The 20,713-nt window shown below is 43.8% G+C and overlaps 1 protein-coding gene across 1 annotated transcript in view; it reads right to left on the bottom strand.

Moving 5' to 3' along the window:
- Positions 1-20,454, bottom strand: part of ALDH1A3 (aldehyde dehydrogenase 1 family, member A3) — a 57,718-nt gene extending 37,264 nt beyond the window's left edge. Inside the window, exons 1-3 of the mRNA XM_006900057.1 lie at positions 20,356-20,454; positions 15,136-15,240; positions 9,311-9,451 (exon numbers count right to left, since the gene is read on the bottom strand). Of these exons, the coding sequence (XP_006900119.1) occupies positions 9,311-9,451; positions 15,136-15,240; positions 20,356-20,454 (345 nt within the window). The remainder of the gene's footprint in view (positions 1-9,310; positions 9,452-15,135; positions 15,241-20,355) is intronic.
- Between the last annotated feature and the right edge of the window lie 259 nt (positions 20,455-20,713).

The following is a 20,713-nucleotide window of genomic DNA, read 5'->3' as shown; positions in this document are numbered from 1 at the left end:
TTCAGACAGGCAGCTCAGTTGCATGTAGTTTAGAAACTGCCAGTTTCCCCCTCACAGGAAGTGGCCACTCTGACACACGCCTGGGGGTAAATTCCTGTCAGGGAACCAGTGGGAGAGGCTGCCCTGGAAAGGAGAAAGGCTGTGATGTGTCTCAGTATGGCCTTGCCAGTGATCCACTCTGAGACAGTGGAGTCCACTGACCAGTGGGGCGCCGGTCATGACCTAGCCCTGCAGTTTCTCACAGTATAGTACTGGCAAGGCTGTGGTTGCCTGCACCAGCATCTGGAGGTGACCCTGGACAGTAACATGAGCTGCTGGTCAGGTGTGGGATCAGTATTCTCTAAGCACTAGGTAAAAACCTGTGAATGGTCCCTTTGTAGAACTCTGAATCCCTGTTCATGTCTCCTCATCTGTAAGTGAGAAAGATAACATGACCGACTTCACAATCCCTGGGTGGTGCAGCTATTTGTGGTACTAGCACATCTGACTGCTAACTGAAAGGCTACAGGTTTGAGTTCACTTAACGCCAACTGACTAGAAAGGCCTGGTAATGCACCTCAAAAAAAATCAGCCTTTGTTTTTGTGTTGTTGCTTCCCCCTCCCCCATTTTCAGAGCATTTTTATATAACTCTAACTCTGAAAGTATTATTGTTTCAAACTTAGGAATGTGATAAATGAACTTCAAAATTACATTTGAGCCATTGGACTTGATGTGCATGTAGATATCATTTTTACCATCCTATGAAATGGCTCCCACAGATAAACTGTCTAAACATCTTGAAGTTGCAAACATGGATCAATGGTCAACTTTGAAAATGTGAGAGGTGCAGTGCTGCCAGGAGCAGCAATGGTGCCAACAGCAACCTACCTAGAACTACAGGGTGACTGTATTTGTTTTGTTGTTGTGTACTCCTGAGTCAGAATCCACCCACAGCTGTCCCTTCAGTGGGTTTTTGGAGGCTGTAAATTACATGGAAGGACATTGTCCAGCTTTCTCCTGCAGAGCAGCTTTGGGTTAGCCTTGCAGTTCCTTTCCACATCTTCTCCTATGTCATTAACTCCCTCTGAAAATCCACCAGAGAGTCAACTATGGGTTGGGTCCGACTCGATGGTATATAACAGCACCACAAGAGCTCCCCTAGGGCTATTACTGGGGTCAAATCAATCTTAATGCGCAGTAGCAAGCGCTACACAAGCGTTAACCATGAAATGAGGAACCACTACACAGGCCATTATTATCTTTCCTTCAAGCACGAGGCAGGAACTCAGCAGTCTTCATCCGGGCATATAAAGCACAGAGCTGTTAACTTCTGAAGAATACAGGCTGACCTGGGCACATGACCTGGTCCTCAGATGATGCCAATTTGACAACTAATGGGCTGTGTTTAAGGAGCCTCATGGCACAGTGTGCTAACCTAAAGGTTCTAGTCCATCAGCAGCTCTGAAGTAGAAAGACAATCGGTCTCCAGTAGTAAATATGCACAGCTTCAGAAACCTGAGGGACAGTTGCTGTGAGCTGCAATTACCCTAATGGTAGTGTGTTTGCTTTTGGTGTATGCCACACCCTCAAAGAGATGGACTGACACAGTGACTGCAGCAACAGGCTCAAGTTCAGTGATGATGAGGATGGCAAGGATAGGACACGGCTGTTCAGAGGGTTGCTATAGCTCACATTCAACTCCATGGCACCTAACAACAACAACAACATTGAAGGAGGACCTATCAACATCTGGTGTTATGTAGATGACACAATTTCACTTTCTGAAAGTAAAGAGGGTTGAACATGGTTGCTGCAGAAGATCAGAGACTACAGCTTTCAATTTTGGTTACACCTCAATCTCAAGAAAATAAAAATGGACCACTCACTAAATCAATAGGCAAGGGAATTCTGGTGGCCTAATGGCAAGGAGGTGCACTGTAATCCTGAAGGCATGTGGTTGGAGGTTGCTAGCTGCTCCATGGGAGAAGAATGGGCATTCTCCTCTCATGTGATTAACTGTCTCTGAAAATCCCCTGGAGAGTCTGCTATGGGTTGGTTCTGACCCTGTGGTACCCAACACCAACAAACAGATCAATAGGTAACATCATGATAGGTGGAGAAAAGACTGAAGTCATCAACAATTTCATTTTACTCAGATTCACAATCACAATCTTGACTGACAGTAGTCAGGAAATCAAAAGTTGTGTTGCATTGGTGAAAGAAACCAGAACCACCATCCAAACAGATACATGCTATGTTTATTGCTGCATTATTCACAACAACAAAGAGATGGAAACAACCCAGTGCCACCAACAGATGAATGGATTGAAGAACTATGTTATATTCACACAATGAAATACTATGCAGCATTGAAAAATAATGAACTCATAAAACATTACACAACATGGGTGACCCTGGAGGACATTGTGCTGAGTGAAATATCTCAGTCTCAAAAGGACAAGTACTGCATAACACCATTGTTATGAAGCAGGACTGACATGTGTTGGCTGGAAAAGCATAAGAAACGAGTGGATAGATAATGAACATTGTATTGGAACAGATGAAGGAGAGAATTGTTTAAAAGGAATATCTTTTTAAGCATTATATGTATGACAACAGTCCAGAATAAGAGATACATTGCAGAGAGGACCCTGGAAGGGGTGAAAAGGGGGAGGGTAGGAAACTGTACAATAATGAGTAAATATTAAAAAAAAAACATGAACTGGGGGAGGGAGATGGGAGGAGGAGGGAGGAAAATGTGCAATAACGAATGAAAATTCAAATTTTCTACAACTTTTCATTAGAAGCACAATGGAAATGATTTTTTAAAAAAAATCACATTCTCTTACAATAACGTTGTTGTCAAGAACTTTTCCAAAGTGCTAAAGAACAAGGATGTCAGTATAAACACCGAGGTGCACCTGATCCAAGCCATGATATTTTCCATTGCTTCCCATGCATATGAAAGTTGGACAATGAATAAAGATGACAGAAGAATTGATACCTTTGAATTGCAGTACTGGAGTAGAATACTGAATATCACATGAACTGGTAAAAGAACAAACATGTATGTCTTGGAGAAAGTGCAACCAGGTTGCTCCTTAGAGACAAGGACGGTGAAGCTTTGTTTTACATACTTAGGGCATATTCTTAGGAGGAGTAAGTCCTTGGAAAAGGGAATCATACTTGGAAAACTGGAGAGTCAGCAGAAGAGAGGAAGATCCTCACCAAGATGGATTGTTCCAACAACTGCTGCAATGGCCTCTGGAATGAGAGACAGTGAGCATGGCCCGTGATAGGACAGGGTTCAGGCCCATTGCTCACAGGGTCACTGTGAGTCCATGTGATGGCATATAACAGCAGCAACCTTTGCAGAGTAAGTGAATTTCTCAGGAGTCAATTTCTTCATCTGTGAAGTAGGATAATAAATAGCACAAGTGAAGATCTGCCACATTAAATAGTGGCTTAAAAAATATATATATATCAACTCAAGCATGTTGCCTAATGGAGGATGGGTTTATGGAATCTGTTTAAGCAAAACCCAAGTCATCATAAATTTAGTAAGGCAGCTTTTTCAGCAGGTGTAGCTGGGGTGAAGCTAGGAGCACTCGGCTCTGTGAGGCCTGGCAGGCAGCCGTCAGCACATGCCATCCTTCCTCTTTCACTTACTTTACGACTCTCGGGAACCAAATGTACTTGCTAGAAAGGCACACTCTACAGCCCTCAGATTAAAAAGAATGAAGGAAAAGTTTGTGGAGACTCACCACTACAGGGCCATGGCTTAAAGTCTGGGGTGCCAAAAGAGACTCAGGTCAAATAACACACAAGGACCCCCAAAATTATAGCCCAAGAGTCCATGGAGGCTCAGCAATCTCAGCAAGAGAGAGAGGCATGGGACTGTTGGCCTTGTACATCTGTTCCCAACCACTGGACACAGAAATAAATACCCCAGCCTGTGGGAAACAGCAAGCTAGCCCCAGAACTTTCCCCAAAGAGGCCTTTTTCCTGTGTGAAAAGGCAGGAAGCCAGAGCAAGGTGGGAAGTGGATACACAGCCTGTGATGTGGTCAAGGACTTTCAAATCCGTATTTGCCAGCATTCTCCCATCCCGTTCCTGTTGTGGCAGAAAGTAGGGTTTGATTTCTTGTGGGCATGAGGTCTTTGTGGCAGGCGAGAAGGAATCTCACTCTCTGACTTCTAAAGCGCAGTGGAAGGAAGGTTACTGCTCACACGCGCTGCTTCCCAAGATGACACTGCACATAGGACAGAAAGGAGGCCTAGCCACATCATCTCTCGCCTGTGATTAGTCCACAGGGATGTGACATTGCAGATGGGTGAGCTCATGCTGGCTGAAAAGAGAAGTATTTCTGAAGAAGCTAGTTTGGCAGCTTGGGAGAGGACTGGTTTCCCTGGCAAGCAGCAGGGTTATCTCAACGGGCACTTCCTCCTGGCAGCACATCCTCACCTGACTCCAGGAGCCTTCCCTGCAGAATGAGCAGAGGAAGGAGAGGGCACTTGGGGCTCTGTGTGGATGCACTCAACAGGAGAGCTCCTCAACTTCTCCCCTCAGACACTGCCCTGGGACAAAAACCGTGCATATCTTCTTAGTAAGTGTGGCTTCTGGCAGGATGGGCAGAGCACTGTGCTTTTCCAGCATCAGATCAAGACGAGAAAGAATAATTTCCAAATGTGAGGCCACAGAGGAGATTCCCTGTCCATGAACTGGGCCTCCAGGTTGGAAGCAAGTTGAAACAAGAGTCTGAGCCATAGCAGAGCTGGATGAGCAGGGTGAGAGGGCCTTCCAGGCACATCGGCTCATCCCCCTCCAAGACCAAAGAGTCTGAGGATCCCATTAAGGGACACGTTTAAAACACATAAATACCTTTCCAATCCCATCTCATTACCATGACCGACCTCACAGGAAGTGCTGAATTTCCCTATTTCACACCTGAAGACCTAAGGCATCTAGAAATCATTGGCTGGAAGGGCATGGGGTTGGAGGTAGAACCTAAGATAGCACAGAATACACCTAATAGGCAAGGATGTTGAACCTTCAGCTCACATGCTTTGGGAAGTTGTCAGGATGGACCCGTATGTGCTGAGAAAGGTGAAAGGTCAGAGAAAGAGAAGATGATCCTCAACAAGATGGACTGACAGAATGACTGTAACAATGGGCTGGAGCATGTTGGCAAGCATGAGGATGATACAGAACAGGAAGCGGTTCAGGTCTGTAAACAGAGTCACAGTGGACTTAATGGCCCCTAACAACAATAACAGCTGAGCTCTGTTGCATATAGTGTACTATGTGTTACATTGTTAGCAAAAAGGTGAGAAGTCTCAAGCTACCAGTTGTTCTGTGGGAGAAAGACAAGCATTACTCTCCCAAAAAAATATTTATAGCCTTGGAAGTCTAAAGTCTAATTTAAAGACTCCTTGTCCTGATGAAGGTTTGTTAGGAACTGGACTTAATTCCACAGCAGTGGGTGTTTTAGATCATCTATTAGTTTTTATTAAATTTCCCAAGGATTTTAAATTCTCATTGGTACAACCCTTAGGTATATTTATTAGATAAAGAGGTTTCATATAGGGAGCTGCAGAGGAATGAGTTTTTCCAAGGCAGAATATGGCTCTGCCTCTGTGTAATGCTACCTCTCCTCTATTTGCCCTGGCAATCCTGTTTCCCTATGGGTGAAGTAAGCGGAGACTCCAGCCTGACCCTATTGCTGCTCAGGGCCCTGCCTCAGTAAGTAATCTCTAATAAAACTACTGTACCACCATGCAGTTACTAACCTCCTTTTTGGCTCTCTCAGCCCTGTAGGGCAATTTCAAATTACTGGTCCAAGATTTGTCCAAAAATAAAGAGATTAAGAAACTTGTTCAAAGTTAAGTTGTAAAATCAAATGGCACAACTTGGATTTTAACACAGATCTTTCATATTTTGATGTTTCCAATAACCAGATTAAGGAGTCCTGATTGTGTGGTACATTAGGTGTTGGACTCCTAACCTGAGGTATGGCAGTTTGGATCCATTAGCTGAGATAAAGGATAAAGATGAGAGACTCTTCCTGTTAAGCCTCAGTAATTGTTGTTGCTCAATGCCACTGAGTCAAGGACAACCCTTAGTGACCATGGCCAACAGATCTGAACCTTGCCCTATTCTGTACCATTCTCACCATTTCTAATACGCTCAAGTCCATTGTTACAGTCACTGTGTCAAGCTATCTTGTTGAGGGTGTTCCTCTCTTTCTTTGACCCTCCACCTTCCCTGTTGTTGTTGTTGTTATGTGCCTTCGAGTCGCTTGTGACTCATAGTGACCCTATGTACAACAGCTCTAAACTCTGCTCTGTCCTGTGCCAATCTCATTGCCTCTGACACTCTCATCCCAATTGTCCCAGTCACTGAATCAATCCATCTCCCACAGGGCCTTCCCCTCCTGCGCCTGTCCTCCACCCTCCCAAGCATGATGTTCCTCTCCCAGGACCGGTGTCTCCTTACAACATGACCAAAGTATGTCAGACGAAGCCTCAGAAAACTTGTCTCCAAGGAGCAGCCAGGTTTAACCCTCTCAAGGATAAATCTGTTTGTTTTCCTTGCAGTCCATGGCACCTTCAGCACTCTTCTCCAACACCAAAGCTCAAAGGCATCAATTCTCCTTCTATCCTCCCTGGTCATTGTCCAGCTCTCTGATGCATAACAACTGATTGTGAAGACCATGGCCTGTACCAGACACACCTTTGTCTCCAGAGACATACCGTTGCTCTTGAGTACTTTAGAGAGGTCCCTAACAGCAGACTTTCCCATGGCAATACGTCTTTTAACTTCCTGGCTGCTGGTGCCAAGAGTGTTGATTCTGGAGCCAAGCAGACTAAAGCTGTGAACAATTTCAATCTCTTCACCATCCATCCTGATGCTGCCAATTGGTCCAGTGGTGAGAATCTTTGTCTTCTTGACATTGAACCTCAATCCATATTGAAGGCTGCAGTCCTTGACCCTCAGCAGCAAACACTTCAGGTCCTCCTCAGTTTCAGTAAGCAGGGTTGTGTCATCTGCATAACGCAGATTGTTTATGGATCTTCCACCAATCCTGATGCCACATTTCTCCTCATAGAGTCCAGCCTCCCAGATGATCTGTTCTGCATACAGGTTGAAAAGGTATGGAGACAGGACACATCCCTGGCGTATGCCCTTCCCAATTTTGAACCATGCAGTGTTTCCTTGCTCTGTTCTGACAACTGCCCACCTTCCCTAGCATGATGTATTTTTTCAAAGACTAACCCCTACTGGCAACATGTCCAAAGTATATGAGTTGAAGTTTCACCATCTTTGCCTCTAAGAAGCACCTTGGTTACACTTTCTCCAAGACAGACTTGTTTGTACTTTTAGCAGTCCATGAGATACTCAATATTGTTCTCCAACACTACAATTCAAAGTCATTGATTCTTCTTTGATCTTTCTTACTCATAGTCCAACTTTCTATGTATAATAGGAAGCAATTGAAAATATCATGGCTTGAATCAGGTGTACCTTAGTCTTTATATTGATGTCTTTGCACTTAAGCACTTTGGAGAGATCCTTCACAGCAAATTTCCCCAGTGTAACATATCTTTTAATTTCTTGACTGTTGATACCATAGTAGTTGATTGTGGATCCAAATAAAATTAAATCACTTGACAACTTCAAACTCTGGCTAACTCTGAGAAGAATGAGAATCCCAACACACTTGATTGTGCTTATGCAAAACCTATACTTGGAGCAGGAGGAAGTTGTTAGAACAGAACAAGGAAACAATACATGATTTAAAATTGGGAAGGGTGTACACCAGCAATGTGTTCTTTCTATATACCATTTCTTTCTATATGCAGAACCAGATCATCTAGGAGGCTGGGCTCATGAGGAGGAATCATGTGGCATCAGGATTGAGGAAGACCTGAAGCACTTACTGCAGGAGGTCAAGGACTGTAGCTTTCAACGTGGATTGAAGTGCAACATTAAGAAAACAAAGATTCTCACCACTGGGCCAACTGGCAGTATCATGATAGTGAAGAAATTGAGATTGTTCACAGCTTTAGTTTGCTTGGCTCCACAATCAGCACTCTTGGTACCAGTAGCCAGGAAATCAAAAGACGAATTGCACTGGAAAAGTCTGCTGTCAGGGAAATCTCCAGAGTAAAGCAATGATGTTAGTGTGGAGACTAAGGTGCACGTGAGCCAGGCCATGGTCTTTCCAATTATGTGCTGTGTATCAGAAAGCTGGACAATGACGAGGGATGATAGAAGAATTGATGCCTTTGAGTTGTGGTGCTGGAGAAGAGTAGTGAATATACCATGAATTGCTAAGAGAACAAACAGGTTCATCCTAGAGAAGGTGAGACCAAGCTGTTTCTTGTAGGTAAAAATTCTGAAGTTCCATCTAAAATAGTTTGGACATGTTGCAAGGAGGGACTAGTCTTTGGAGAGAGACATTATGCTTGGAAGGGTAGAGGGACAGCACGGGAGGGGAAGATCCTTGATGAGATGAATTGACTCAGTGACTGGGTAATGGGAGTAGGTGTGTCAGAGATAATAAGGTAAGCAGGGTCCAGAGCTGAGGTAAATAGGGCCACTATGAGTTGCAGACAACTTGAGGGAACATAACAACAATATTGACAACTTCAATCTTTTTTTCTATCATGATGTTTGTTGTCTACTGGCCCAATGGTGAGAATTTTTGTTTTCCTGATTTTGAGATGTAATCTACATTGAAGGTTGTAGTCTTTGATATTATGCAGCAAATGTTTCCAGTCCTCCTAACTTTCAACAAGTAAGTTTGTGCCATCTACAAACTTGTTGATGAGCCTGTCTCCAGCTCAGAGGGCCCTTGAAATGGACCATTAGGCAGTGGGTACAGTTCAGTATTTAGATAAGCAAGCTATCTCACTCTCACAACATCTCCATACATACTTATCAGTGCCCAGCTCAGTAGAGATAAAGGGTATTGTTGTAGCTGAAACGGGAGAGTTTTTTCCCCTATATTTAGTGATGTTATTTATTTTAATAAATATTTGAAAAACATAGCCAGCATGTTAAACCGGTGACTTCATGAATATTGGCATTTATGATGAGGTTAAATTTAAGTTTAGAAAAGGAGCGACTGTAAAGACATGTGAGGTACATAAATGTAATTCCAAGATATGACCAGGAGTGAAGAGGAGCTGACATCAGCATGTCCCCACCAGGTCCCTTCTCACTTGGTCCCCTACCCCCCACTGGTGAGGGTGAGGGTGGACCACTGGCCCTTTGCTGTGGATTAGGGACCCCTGGCCCTCTGCTGTGGATGGAGCACTCACTCACCGCCAGAATCGTGCGGTCCCTCTCCACAAGGTCTGCCAGCTGGTGCAGTAGCTGGCCTCGTTTCAGGGCGTCGAGCCTGCGCCAGGGTGAGCCTCGCTGGAAGGCAGCCTGAGCAGCCTCCACTGCTTTGTCCACGTCAGGCTATGGAATAGACCAGAGAGTGGAGGTCACCTTCTGAGATATTGATTGGAAAGGCTGTGCAGACAGGTCACAGAGAAAGGTAGGCAGGGTTGTGTCTTCTTCCCCAGTAGTCCCAGTGTACTGGGAGGCAGGTGGGTTGAGAGCCACAGCCATGTATTAATTTCTTCAGTGACCAAGAAGTAACTTCTTCTAATTAGAAAGGTGTTTTAAGATATCATAACGTATCTTGATTATAATACAACATATACTTTAACATCAAAATGAAAGAAAAAAGGAGAAAGCTCTAGTAGGTAGGAAGCTGGCTGCCAACCAAAAGGCTGATAGTTCAAATCCACCAGCAGCTTCATGGGAGAAGGATGAACAATCTTTTACCTGTGCTTTACATCCTTAGAAAACTCAACAGGTTCAGCTAGGACTCATACTTTAACATATGTTGTTGCTGTGTACCATTGAGTCTGAACTGACCCATAGTTGTCCCTAAATGTGTTTTCAGAGGCAGCCATCCTGCAGAGCAGCTAGTGGATTTTTTCTACAATTTATTTTTAATTTTATACTAGTTAATTTACAAATTTTTAATACATTGTTTTTAAGAACAAGTTCTTTCAATTTTCCTCACCCTTCCCCCATGAAATTGTACAAACCCACGATTAATCCCCTCTCCCCTTGCACATCCTCATTCGTCTGCTTCCAACTTCTCCCACCCCTCTTGAATCCTTATACTCATCTACAATAATGGTTTTATACAATGTTCATCCTTGTGGGACTGAGTTAGTTCACTCAGCATAATGTTCTCCAGTCCCTCCCAAGTTAGGTAATAATTTAAAAAATCATTGCTCCTGTGTGCTGCATTTCTGCAAGACACAAATAAAGACCTAAAGAAATGGGAAAATGTGCCCTATACATGGATAGGAAGACTCAATACTGTGAAAATTACAATTCTACCAAAAGCAATGCAATCCCAATCCAGATACCAAATCCATTTTTCAAAGAGATTGAAAGGGAAATAATCAAATTTATTTGGAGATGCAAGAGACCCCGAATAAGCAAAACACTTCTGAGAAACAAAAATGAAGTTGGAGGCATAGCACTCCCTGACCTCAATACCTACACAGCAGTAGTAACCAAAACAACATGGTACTGGTACAATGACAGGCACATAGACCAACGGAACAGAACAGAACTGAGAACCCAAAAATAGACCCATCTATCTATGGTCAACTAATATTTGACAAGGAAATCAAAGCTATCAAATGGAGAAATGATAACCTCTTCAACAAATGGTGCTGAAAAAACTGGACTTCGACATTCAGAAAGCTGAAACAGGATCCACATCTCACACCATATACAAAAATCAAGTCAAGGTGGATCAGAGACCTGGGAGTAAATTCGAAAATCATAACGTTCATAAAAGACAAACTGGGATCAAGCTTGGAAGTACTAGTTCAAGGTATAAAGAGACTGACAAATACAACCAGAAATGCACAATCTAAAGAGGATAAAATTGATGCATGGGACCTTCTAAAGAGTAAATCCATGTGTGCATCAAAAACTTCTTCCAGTAGGGTGGAAAGAAAACCTACAGACTGGGAACAAACATTTGGTAATACCATCTCAGACAAGAGTCTTATAACAAAAGTTTGCAGAATACTCCTGGGCCTTCACAAGAAAAAGACTGATAAACTAATTACAAAATGTGCAAAAGACATGGAAAGAATTTTCACAGCTGGTGGATTTGAACCTTATCCCTTTGGGATTACAGTGCAGCTTCTTACATTAGGTAGCCAGAACCCCCCTAATATGCATAACATAAGAGATATCTTTCCTTTTCTGTCTTTTCTCATTCCCAGTAAGTTTGATCCTACTCATAGGTGATTGTCCAGCAGGTTTTTGGAGGCTGTCAATTGCACAGGAAGAGACGGTCCCTCTTTCTCCCATGGAGCCACTGGAGGATTTGAACCACTGCAGAGGCCTGGCCTTTGGGTTAGTAGCACAATTTCCTACAGATGAGGACACCAGAGCTCCCTGTGTTATAGTATAATAAGTATGTATATGTTCACAGGCTCATAGTGACCCAATAGGACAGAATAGAATTGCCTCACTGCATTTCCCAAGTTCTCTTTTTTACAGGAACCAATTGCCAGGTCTCGCCTTTAGAACAGCAAGGCTAGCTGGTATGAACAACCCACCTTTGGGTTATTAGTCAAGCCAGCAATTTAACCATCTTTCAAATCATCAGAACTCACATATATTGTCACACATTACACATTTCCAATATTATGTGTCATGTATCGTAAGTTATGCCATTTATGTGGTACAATATTGAAAAGGAAGTCCCAGAATACTTAGAACTCATTGTAGAACGCCTACAATACATTTGTGTCAGGACAAAGGTGCTTAAAACCACTTAAAGCCAATTTAGTGTGTGTGCTTCTTTATTTTTGTTTGTTTGTTTATCTTTTAATTTTCTGATGCCCCCATGTCTTTAAATTTATATGGAATGTTTCCAATTCCCAATGACAAATAAAGATCAAATTTATATTAATAGACACTGAAAAGCAATGACGTCGGTCTAGAGACCAAGGTGTGCCAGATCCAGGTCATGGTCCTCACAATTACTTGTTATAGTTTAGAGACCTGGACAATGACTAAGGATGACAGAAGAAGAATCAATGCCTTAGAAATGTGGTGCTGCAGAAGAGACTTGAACATACCATGGATCACCAAGAAAACAAATAATTCTGTCTTGGAGAGAGTGAAACCACGTTTCTCTTTAAAGGATAGGATTTTGAAGCTCCATCTCACATATTTTGGGTATATGGCCAGGAGAGACAGGTCCTTGGAGAAGAACATCATGCTCAGAAGGGTAGAGAGACAGCACAGGAGAGGAGGACTTCAGATGGGATGGATTGATACTGTAATTGGGCCAATGGGATTTGGTATGTCTAAATTAGTGAGACTGGCTCAGGACAGGGCAAGGTTCAGAGCTGCTGTACATAGGGTTGCTACATAACAACAACAACAACAGTTAATAAATTGCTGTAATAATGAAAACGGAAAAAATTACATATTTATTTGAATTATATCAGAACAGACTTAGAACGGAGTCATACATAAATCAGAACTACATTTATTTTATTATATTGTACTAGAATAGCTATAAAAGAAAGTATCTGTAAAAAGACCTTAAATACTTTTCTTGGAGACCCAAGTTGAAAAACCTTTTGCTTACTATGAGTGTTGAATGCATGTAATCTTTAATCCATAGTTCATAATTAGGTGGGAAATATCAGTCATGACATTTTCCTGCTAAGAACATTGTTCCAGCAGAGAGACCAAGAAGTGAGTCCTTTTCTGAGAAATGGCTGGGCTGGAAAAGTTGACAGATAGTTAAGCACAGGTGCCGTGGTTGAGGCTTCTTCCTTCAGCCTCACTCCACCCAGGCAGACCAAATGCTGCACCACCTTATACCTCTGACTAAGGACCTTTAGTGCACCAGTGGAAGGAAACACAGTAGACTTCTCCAAAGGAAAGAAAAGATAAGAGCCACTTAGAGTAACATTTTTCACTTGTTTTTATTTTTATTTCTAGTTGAGGATGGTATCAGCTCCTCTCTTAGCGCTTTCCACCTCTAACTCTTCTTCTGCTCAATTACAGCAGGGAAGACAATGGACACAGCAGGAATGACCTTCCAAAGACCCCAGTCCAATAATTCCTAACTCCTTTTAACAAAAAATAACTGAGGACTTGTCTGAACTAGATAATTCAGAAATAATTATTAATAAAAAGAAAATGCATTATAATGCATCTATCTCCACTCCTAGTCAAGAAATAAAAAGATATATTACATTACAAAAAACTTCCAAAGTACTAAAGAGCAATGATGTCAGTTTGAAGAGTAAGGTGTACTTGGCCATAGGTTTTTTGTTTGTTTGTTTTTTAGCCAAGGTATTTTTAATTGCTTTCTGGGTATGTGAAAGTTGGACAATGAGCAAGAAAGAACAAAGAAGAATCCATGCCTTTGAATTGTAATGTTGGAGAAGAGTACTAAATATCCCATGGACTACCGAAAGAATAAACAAGTCTGTCCTGGAGTAAGTCAGCCAGGTGCTCCTTAGAGGCAAGGATGATGAAACTTCATCTCTCATATTTTGAGCACATTGTCAAGAGGTGCCAGTATTTGGAAAAGACATAATGTTAGGAGAGGTGGAAGGTCAGAAAAAGAGAAGATCCTTAACAAGATGCATTGATATAGTGACTATACCAGTGAGTCTGAGCATTGCAGAGATGGTGAGGGTAGGCTTGAGCATGGTAGAGCTGAAGAGATGGCATGAGAGACGTCACTTTCTATGTTACTGTCAGCTCAATGGCACCTAACAGAAACAGCAACCACATCTCCTTTACCGCCCCATAGCTCCTCCAATGTGCTCAAGGATGAGAAGCAGCTTTTGCAAAGATTTCTTGAATTCTTTGTCTGGAATCTCTCTTGGAGACCAGCTGTGTCAGAGGCTCTCCAGCTGCAGAGGGTGGGTGGCCCTTTTGTGTGCTCAGAGCAGTCGCCTAGACAGAGAAGACAGCAGCTGGGGCTGGCATGGCTCTCCTCCAATCTCTGGCCACCAGGATATTCAACTTGAAATCCACTCCCCTGTGCCCCTATCCTCACATTTGTAAATAGAGACCTGGCATAAGGCAGTTCCTTCACCTGGATCCCTGGTATTACACACCAGGTAATGGCAAGATGGCATTGGTAAAATAAAATTCAAGCCCCTTTACATATTTGCTGTTCACTCTTTCCTTGCTGAAAAAGATGGAGTGTCAGAGATAGAGAGTAAAACCCTCAACCAGATGGATAGACAGTGACTGTACCAACCAATGGGTTTGAGTATTGCAAAGATGGTGAGGATGGTGCAGGATAGGGCAAGTTTTCCCTTTGTTCTGTATAGAATTGTATCTATGAGTCATAGTCAATAGCACACCACAACAAAAGCAACTACCTTCACTCAACAGTCACCACTTTATCCTCATCTCACACCCTGTTCTCAACAGTGTTAACGGTACACCCACTAAAAGGACAAAGGAGCACGTTAGTGGTTGAGTGTCCTTGAGAAAGCTTCACCTTTAACCTTCCCACAATGAAACTTACATTCAAAATATACTTATGATAACACTAAAATGTATAAAGCATACACTCACAAGTCCTTTAGTTTCTATATATCTTGCACTAGGAAATAGGATAGTTTTGCATGATCGTGTGTGTTTATAGACAATAACACTTCCTCCACCCTGGCCCCATGGTTTGCATGTTCCTCTCCCACAGCAAGCCTGTTTTATACGTGTCTCCTCCTAGAATGCTGCACACAGTGAGGCACACCATGTGGAAAGAACTTGAAAAGATTCTTCAATACCTTCAGGTTCAAATAATTGATAGAAACCTTTACTTGAGCCATGTGACGCAGACAACTGAGATCATCCTCTGAGACGCAGAAACATCCATCAGCGGAGAGAACAGCGGTTTGTGTTGTAGGCATTTATTGATCCCTTTCTGGGCTCTGTGTCTGCCGAGTGTACTAGCCAGCCTCCAATCCCACTGTGGGCCAGTTCTGTCTCTTTGCTGAGTCCAAACTCTTCTTTACCCTTAACTTGTCATTTAATTACTTAGGGGAAAAGGAAAAATAAAAAGCACTCACCTTATCTCCTTCTTCAACCTCACATATTTTCTCTAGAGTTGAAGGATTATATGTAGGAAACTTTTTTCCACTCTTGGATTCATGCCATTCATTGTTGATAAATATCTAACCAGAAAAGAAGGTTGCAATGCATTAGGTTTAAATCAGAATCATATTCTTTTAACATGTGAAGAGCCTTAAGTAACATCTTTTCTGATTGTCTGCTCTGTGCTCAGTTATCTGACTAACCAGAAATGGACTTAGAACTCAAATGCATGTTTTCTGACTCATAATACATCTTTGAAGAATTAGCCTTTGCTATAGAAGATATCTTTTTCCCCCCAAACTTTCATTTTCTTCCTTTTAGCAATAACATGGATTTGCAGAAAGATAATTTAATTTGATAAAGCATGTAAATTGAACTCTGTGCATCCATAAAATATTGGAGAAGATTAAATGTATAGGTGTTGTTGTTGTTATGTGCCATTGAGTTGAATATGACTGATAGCAACCCTGTAAACAACAGATCTGAATCTTGCCCTATCCTGTGTCATCTCTGTTCTGCACAGGCCCAACGTGGTAGTCACTGTGTCACTACATCTCATTCAGGGTCTTCTTATCTTTCATTGACTCTAATTTTCCCAGAATGATGTATCTGTTTTTAAAAACCAACATACATAAATGTGTGTGTGTGTGTGTGTGTGTAAAACTAAACCATCTACCTGCTTTTGTAGGTATTTTCTCTTTGCCCTTTCCTGGTACCACCTACCCTTCTCAAGTAGACTTCTGCCCAGAGAATCACTTTTCACAAAGAATAACCCTCTTGTCTTCCTTGGTGTATATCATGCCCTCCCTCTTCTTTTTAAGCAAAGTAGACTTCAATTTTGAAAGACAAAGGTATATATGTAGGTTACAAATATTTTAGGTTATATACTATTAAGAGATATATACAATATCAAGTTATATGCAGACTGAAAAAAATTAACTATAGTGCAGCCAGGACACAGATGGGAATGGGAGCATTTGAAAGAAAGAAAGAAAGAAAGAAAGAACACTTTTACATCCTAAAATTTCACCAAGTTCACACACTGAAATGTCTATGTTGTTGTTGATTGTCATCGAGTAGAGCACGACTCATAGTGACCCTATTAACAAAAGACCTGAAGGCTTTCTCTAACTATCATCATTTCTCAAAGTTCATAGAGTTTCCAGAGGTATGTTGTTTAGGAAGTGGATGCCATTCCTGCTTACAAAAAAAGTCTATACTATTTTTTCTTAATTTACTCTGAATTCTACTGCTTAGAAAGAATCCATTAAAAGAGCGAAGGGCTTCCAGAAAAGAACTAAAAACAGAGACAACAGACAGCATAGAAAACACGGTCTGACAGTGGAGGTAGTAGCTGGCCAGAGGAAGGAGTTAGCCTACTGAGCTTTGTCCTTGATGTCCGTGGAGGACTAGGAGACACCAGCTATGAGAAATGTGTGAGGCAGCTTAGAAGCACTCCCACTGCTGGAAATGTTGACCTCAAACTATCCCCAAAGTGCCCTATAAACTAAGTAATAGCTTAATTCAAAGGGTAAAGATTCTTACCCTTGAGTGTAGTGAGACGGATATATCAGAAAGGGATACATCTTTTCATTCCTTTTAGAAGATCAACATCTATTTTAAGCATAGGAAAGAAAGTTCAGGACAGGGAGGTTAAGTGAATGGAAGTGAAACAATCAGAACAGAAACCATGAGGGTGTTGACATATGTGAAGAATGTTTCAATGATCTTTATGCCGAGAAACTGGAATTAAGAGCAAATTTTGCTGTAGATATTTTAACCAAAAGGAAAATTAAATAATGAAAAAGAAGCTGCAGTTATATAAAATGAAATATCATCCATTATTTGCAAGTATAGAACTTACTCATTAGACCAAATTTCTACATCCCTAGCTTCTCTTCAAATTCTTTAAATTGCGTCACTATTAAGGCGAACTTTGATTACTGTGAAACACAGTCATTTGGAACACCTGACTCCCATCAGTGACAGATGAGAGCATTGAGGTGTGGCTGGCTATGTTCCCTGTAACCACGGCTTTCAGCTTGCAGTCCGCAGCACATCAGGAAGAAGGTGTGATCCTGAAGCTGCTGGCCAGCCCTGTTCTGTTACCTCCCCATGCAGGCAGAGCACAGGAGCAAGTTAAGCTGGCCAGGTGGGCAAAGCCATGCTCGCCCACCAAGAGATCCAGAGCTGAGGGCATCCTGAAGCAGGAGGGCTGTGCCTCCAGCTCCTGGAAGCTCAGCCACTCCACAGGAGCCCCAGGGAAGCACCAGAGGGAAAGGGTCAGGCTACAATTACAGGTTTATTCTTCCAGCTGAAACTAAATCCAAGAGTTCACTTTTGCCATCTAGCAAGTAATCACTCAGTACCAGCAAGAAATTAATAAGGGAGAGGAGGAGTCAGTGCAGGTAGGAAAGAGCAGCTAGCAAGAGGAAGATGAAATTTCGTGGGTTAGATAATAGACTCCCAGTAAAAGTTGCTGATTCTAGGCCCTTCCTGGTATCAGTTCCATGGGGGGGGAGGTGTGTGAGGAAAATGAGACCGTAGTGGAAGAGAATAAAAGAAGGGCAATGGAAGCAAGCAATGATCAGATGTCCGCGAGACCTCATCTTCAAGCATGTGCTTCAGAACCCCATTATATGGTTATCCACAACTGATTTGCAAATCTTTTCTAACCAGCAACTTTAGAAAGACTTACTCTTCCCATATTTTCCCATTACAGTGCTTCCAATTGAGGAAATATTTTCCTTACATTGTACTAAAAAAGTAATTTTATGAGTGGTTTCTCCTGCTGACTTTCTCTCTTCTTACACCAAACAAAACCCACACATTAGAAGGGGAATCAATAGTATGGCCTGTGAAGGGTACTGTATTTTTCAAACCCTGAGTCAGTATCAAGGACTGGAGGGTAATCCGTCTCCTTTAACTTGGCAGTTTGTAGGGAACAAGCCTTTCAGATTCATAAAAATGAAGTTGTACTGAACCATTTTACAGAAGAAACAGAACAATCTGGAACTAGATGAGGCTGACACACTCCACTCATTCTGCTGCCCGGGTGAGGGTGAAGATGGTCACGGCTGTGGCACCAGGCATTCTGCTGCCGCCATTTCCATTAACTCCCATGGGCCCCTGGGCCGCTCAGCTAAATGCTGAAGCACGTACACCTTCAGGGAGAACTTTCAAAGAAGGAAGTTTAAAAATTTTAGCTTATTTTTCATAAGAGTGAAAATGAAACAGCTGTAATAAACCAGAAAACATTAAAGAGAATCTGCTACTACAAGAAACTATAAGGAAAAGAAGAAAGTGGTCCCCTGAGGCCTGTAGAGGAAGCCCCACTGGCCAGCACCTGGAGAATGTGAGAACCTGAGGCCCAGCAAAGCAGAGCTGACCAAGTTCTCCTGATGCCGGCCAGTGCAAAGGGCTCTGCTGAGGCCAGGGCTTGGACCAGGCGTCTGAGCAAGTCCTCCACCAGCAAGAGGACAATGAGTCAATTCTGAAGAACGGAGGATTCAGGCATCCTAGCACTCCCCACTGCCTGCCCTGAGTCTCCAGCCCCAATCCGGTTTCTCCTCTTATTTTCCTTGGGCCTGTCACTCACTGTGCAACTGGAGGCTCCCTGAGCACAAAGCAGGTACCCAGGCCCTGCTGTGTCGCCAGGAACAAGACTGGAGCAGCTGCCCACAATGCAGGCAGGATGGGTCTCCTCCGGTCAGGAGCCCCTGATGACTTGGCTTGGCCAACCCCTTCTCTCTCACCACCTCAGCTCAGCTTAGCTTTAAGCAGATATACAACTTTATTTTCTTTTTTTTTTATCAACTGGCATATAAGGGAGGCATATACTATATAGATTATATAGTATAAACACTCATTGCTTGCTTAGTGAAGCTAAAGATCCTCCATAAGGCCCCAGTGCAATTTTCAGGCCATCCGAGAGGGAAAGTGGATTATATCCTAGTTGAGGGCTTTGCTAGGACAGAGGGTAGCCAGCAGGAATAGATTTACTTTTTGGTTTCTTTGTAGGCGTTTTGCTGTGTGTTTCTGGGTTGTTGTTTTGGGTTGTTTGGGTTGTTTTGTGTTTTTGGGTTTTTTTTAATCCTTAAAATGGGGGAAGGACAGTCAGAAACAAAGACACTCTAGTGTTTAGGTAAAAAAAAAAAAGAAAATCTGAGATAATATTCTTAACAGTTTCCCTGGATTCTCGTTGGAATTTTTGCTCTGAAGCTGATACTCCTAAAGAAACGACATTAAAAATAATCTCCAGCAATCACCATCTCGTTGATTAGAGGGCCCGCTGAAAACACTTAATTTAAATGTCATGTGGACACAGGCAAGCGCGACACTGGGAATTGAGTGCCAGGAGCCCGTAATCTGAAGGCCACACAAGCTGGCCGGCTGCTCCACTTGATTAAAAGTATTTGAGAGCCATAATTGCTCCTTTTGAAAGTAAAATTATCAGAACTGTCTAAGTGGAGTTGGGGCCACAGCTAAAACGCAGAACCTAGATCCTGGATTGGGGAAAGTCCCGGCTTGAGGGCAAGCAGCGCCTGGGGTGTGGCTTGGGCCGGTGCAGGACTCCTTGGTGGCCTCAGCTGTGGCCGCCACGTAATGTCACAGTTCTGTGGCCTCCGTAGCTTCCTGGCCTGCAGGGCACTATGGTGGGCACCACAGACCTGGGCTTCCCGACCTTTCCAGCGCCGGCACCCCGCTCTTCCTCCCTAAACACCGCAGTGGTCACGGTAGTCTCCTCAAGGGAGCACCTTCCCAGGTCCCCAAGTTCTCTCGGTGGCCCAGGACAAGCTGACCATAGACACTCAACGTTTCAGCGGAGCTCCGGGGCCAGCCTCCCCAAGGGGATTTTACTTTCAGAACGTTGTTGGCGTGTTGGCTCTCTGCATCCCCAAACCAGAGCCTTTGGTCCGTGAGTGGAGGAGCTGCGTGGGCAGGTCCCTGCATTCGGCCGGCCTGCAGAGCCCCTCCAGGACGCGTGGGCGCCGGCCCGGCGCCACTTCCCGCCCAGGGTGTTAGCTGTGCTTCTTGGGGCGCCCGAAGCCCTGACACGCTCAGGCCGGGCGGCGTCTGCGACCAAGCCCTCAACTCTCCAAGCGCGCGCCTGGTCTGCCGGGTTTAGGGTGGCCCGGAGGGCCTGCGCGAACCCGGGCGGCCGTTCAGTGGGAGCCCCCCCCCTCCCCGCTCACCTGGGTGAACTTGACCTCCAAGTTGCGGATGGGGCGCGGCAGGGCCGGCGGTCTGGGATCGGGCTGCCCGTTCTCCACCGCCCCGTTGGTGGTGGCCATGGCTCCAAGTGCAGGGAGCCGCTCAGCTTGGGCTGTGCGCAGCCTGTTGGGGGTGACCGCCCCGCAAGGCTTTATGAAGCGCCCCACGCCTCCCGCCCGAGGGGGAGTCTAATTGGCTGCAGGACTGGGAGTGAGGGCGGGCGGGAGGGAGGGCAGGGGGCCAGCCCGCTCCACCACCTCACTCGCACGCCCCTGTGAGCGGCCACCGCACCAGCCCGCTGGGAAACTCGCTGCCCGGAGCACCACGGGCCCCGGAAGT

Source organism: Elephantulus edwardii, unplaced genomic scaffold (genome assembly GCF_000299155.1).
Source record: "Elephantulus edwardii isolate Elephantulus edwardi_28Jun2011 unplaced genomic scaffold, EleEdw1.0 scaffold00272, whole genome shotgun sequence".
In the NCBI taxonomy this organism is placed as follows: Eukaryota; Metazoa; Chordata; class Mammalia; order Macroscelidea; family Macroscelididae; genus Elephantulus; species Elephantulus edwardii.
Note: the sequence above shows the minus strand (reverse complement) of the source record. Positions and strands in the feature narration are given on the sequence as shown.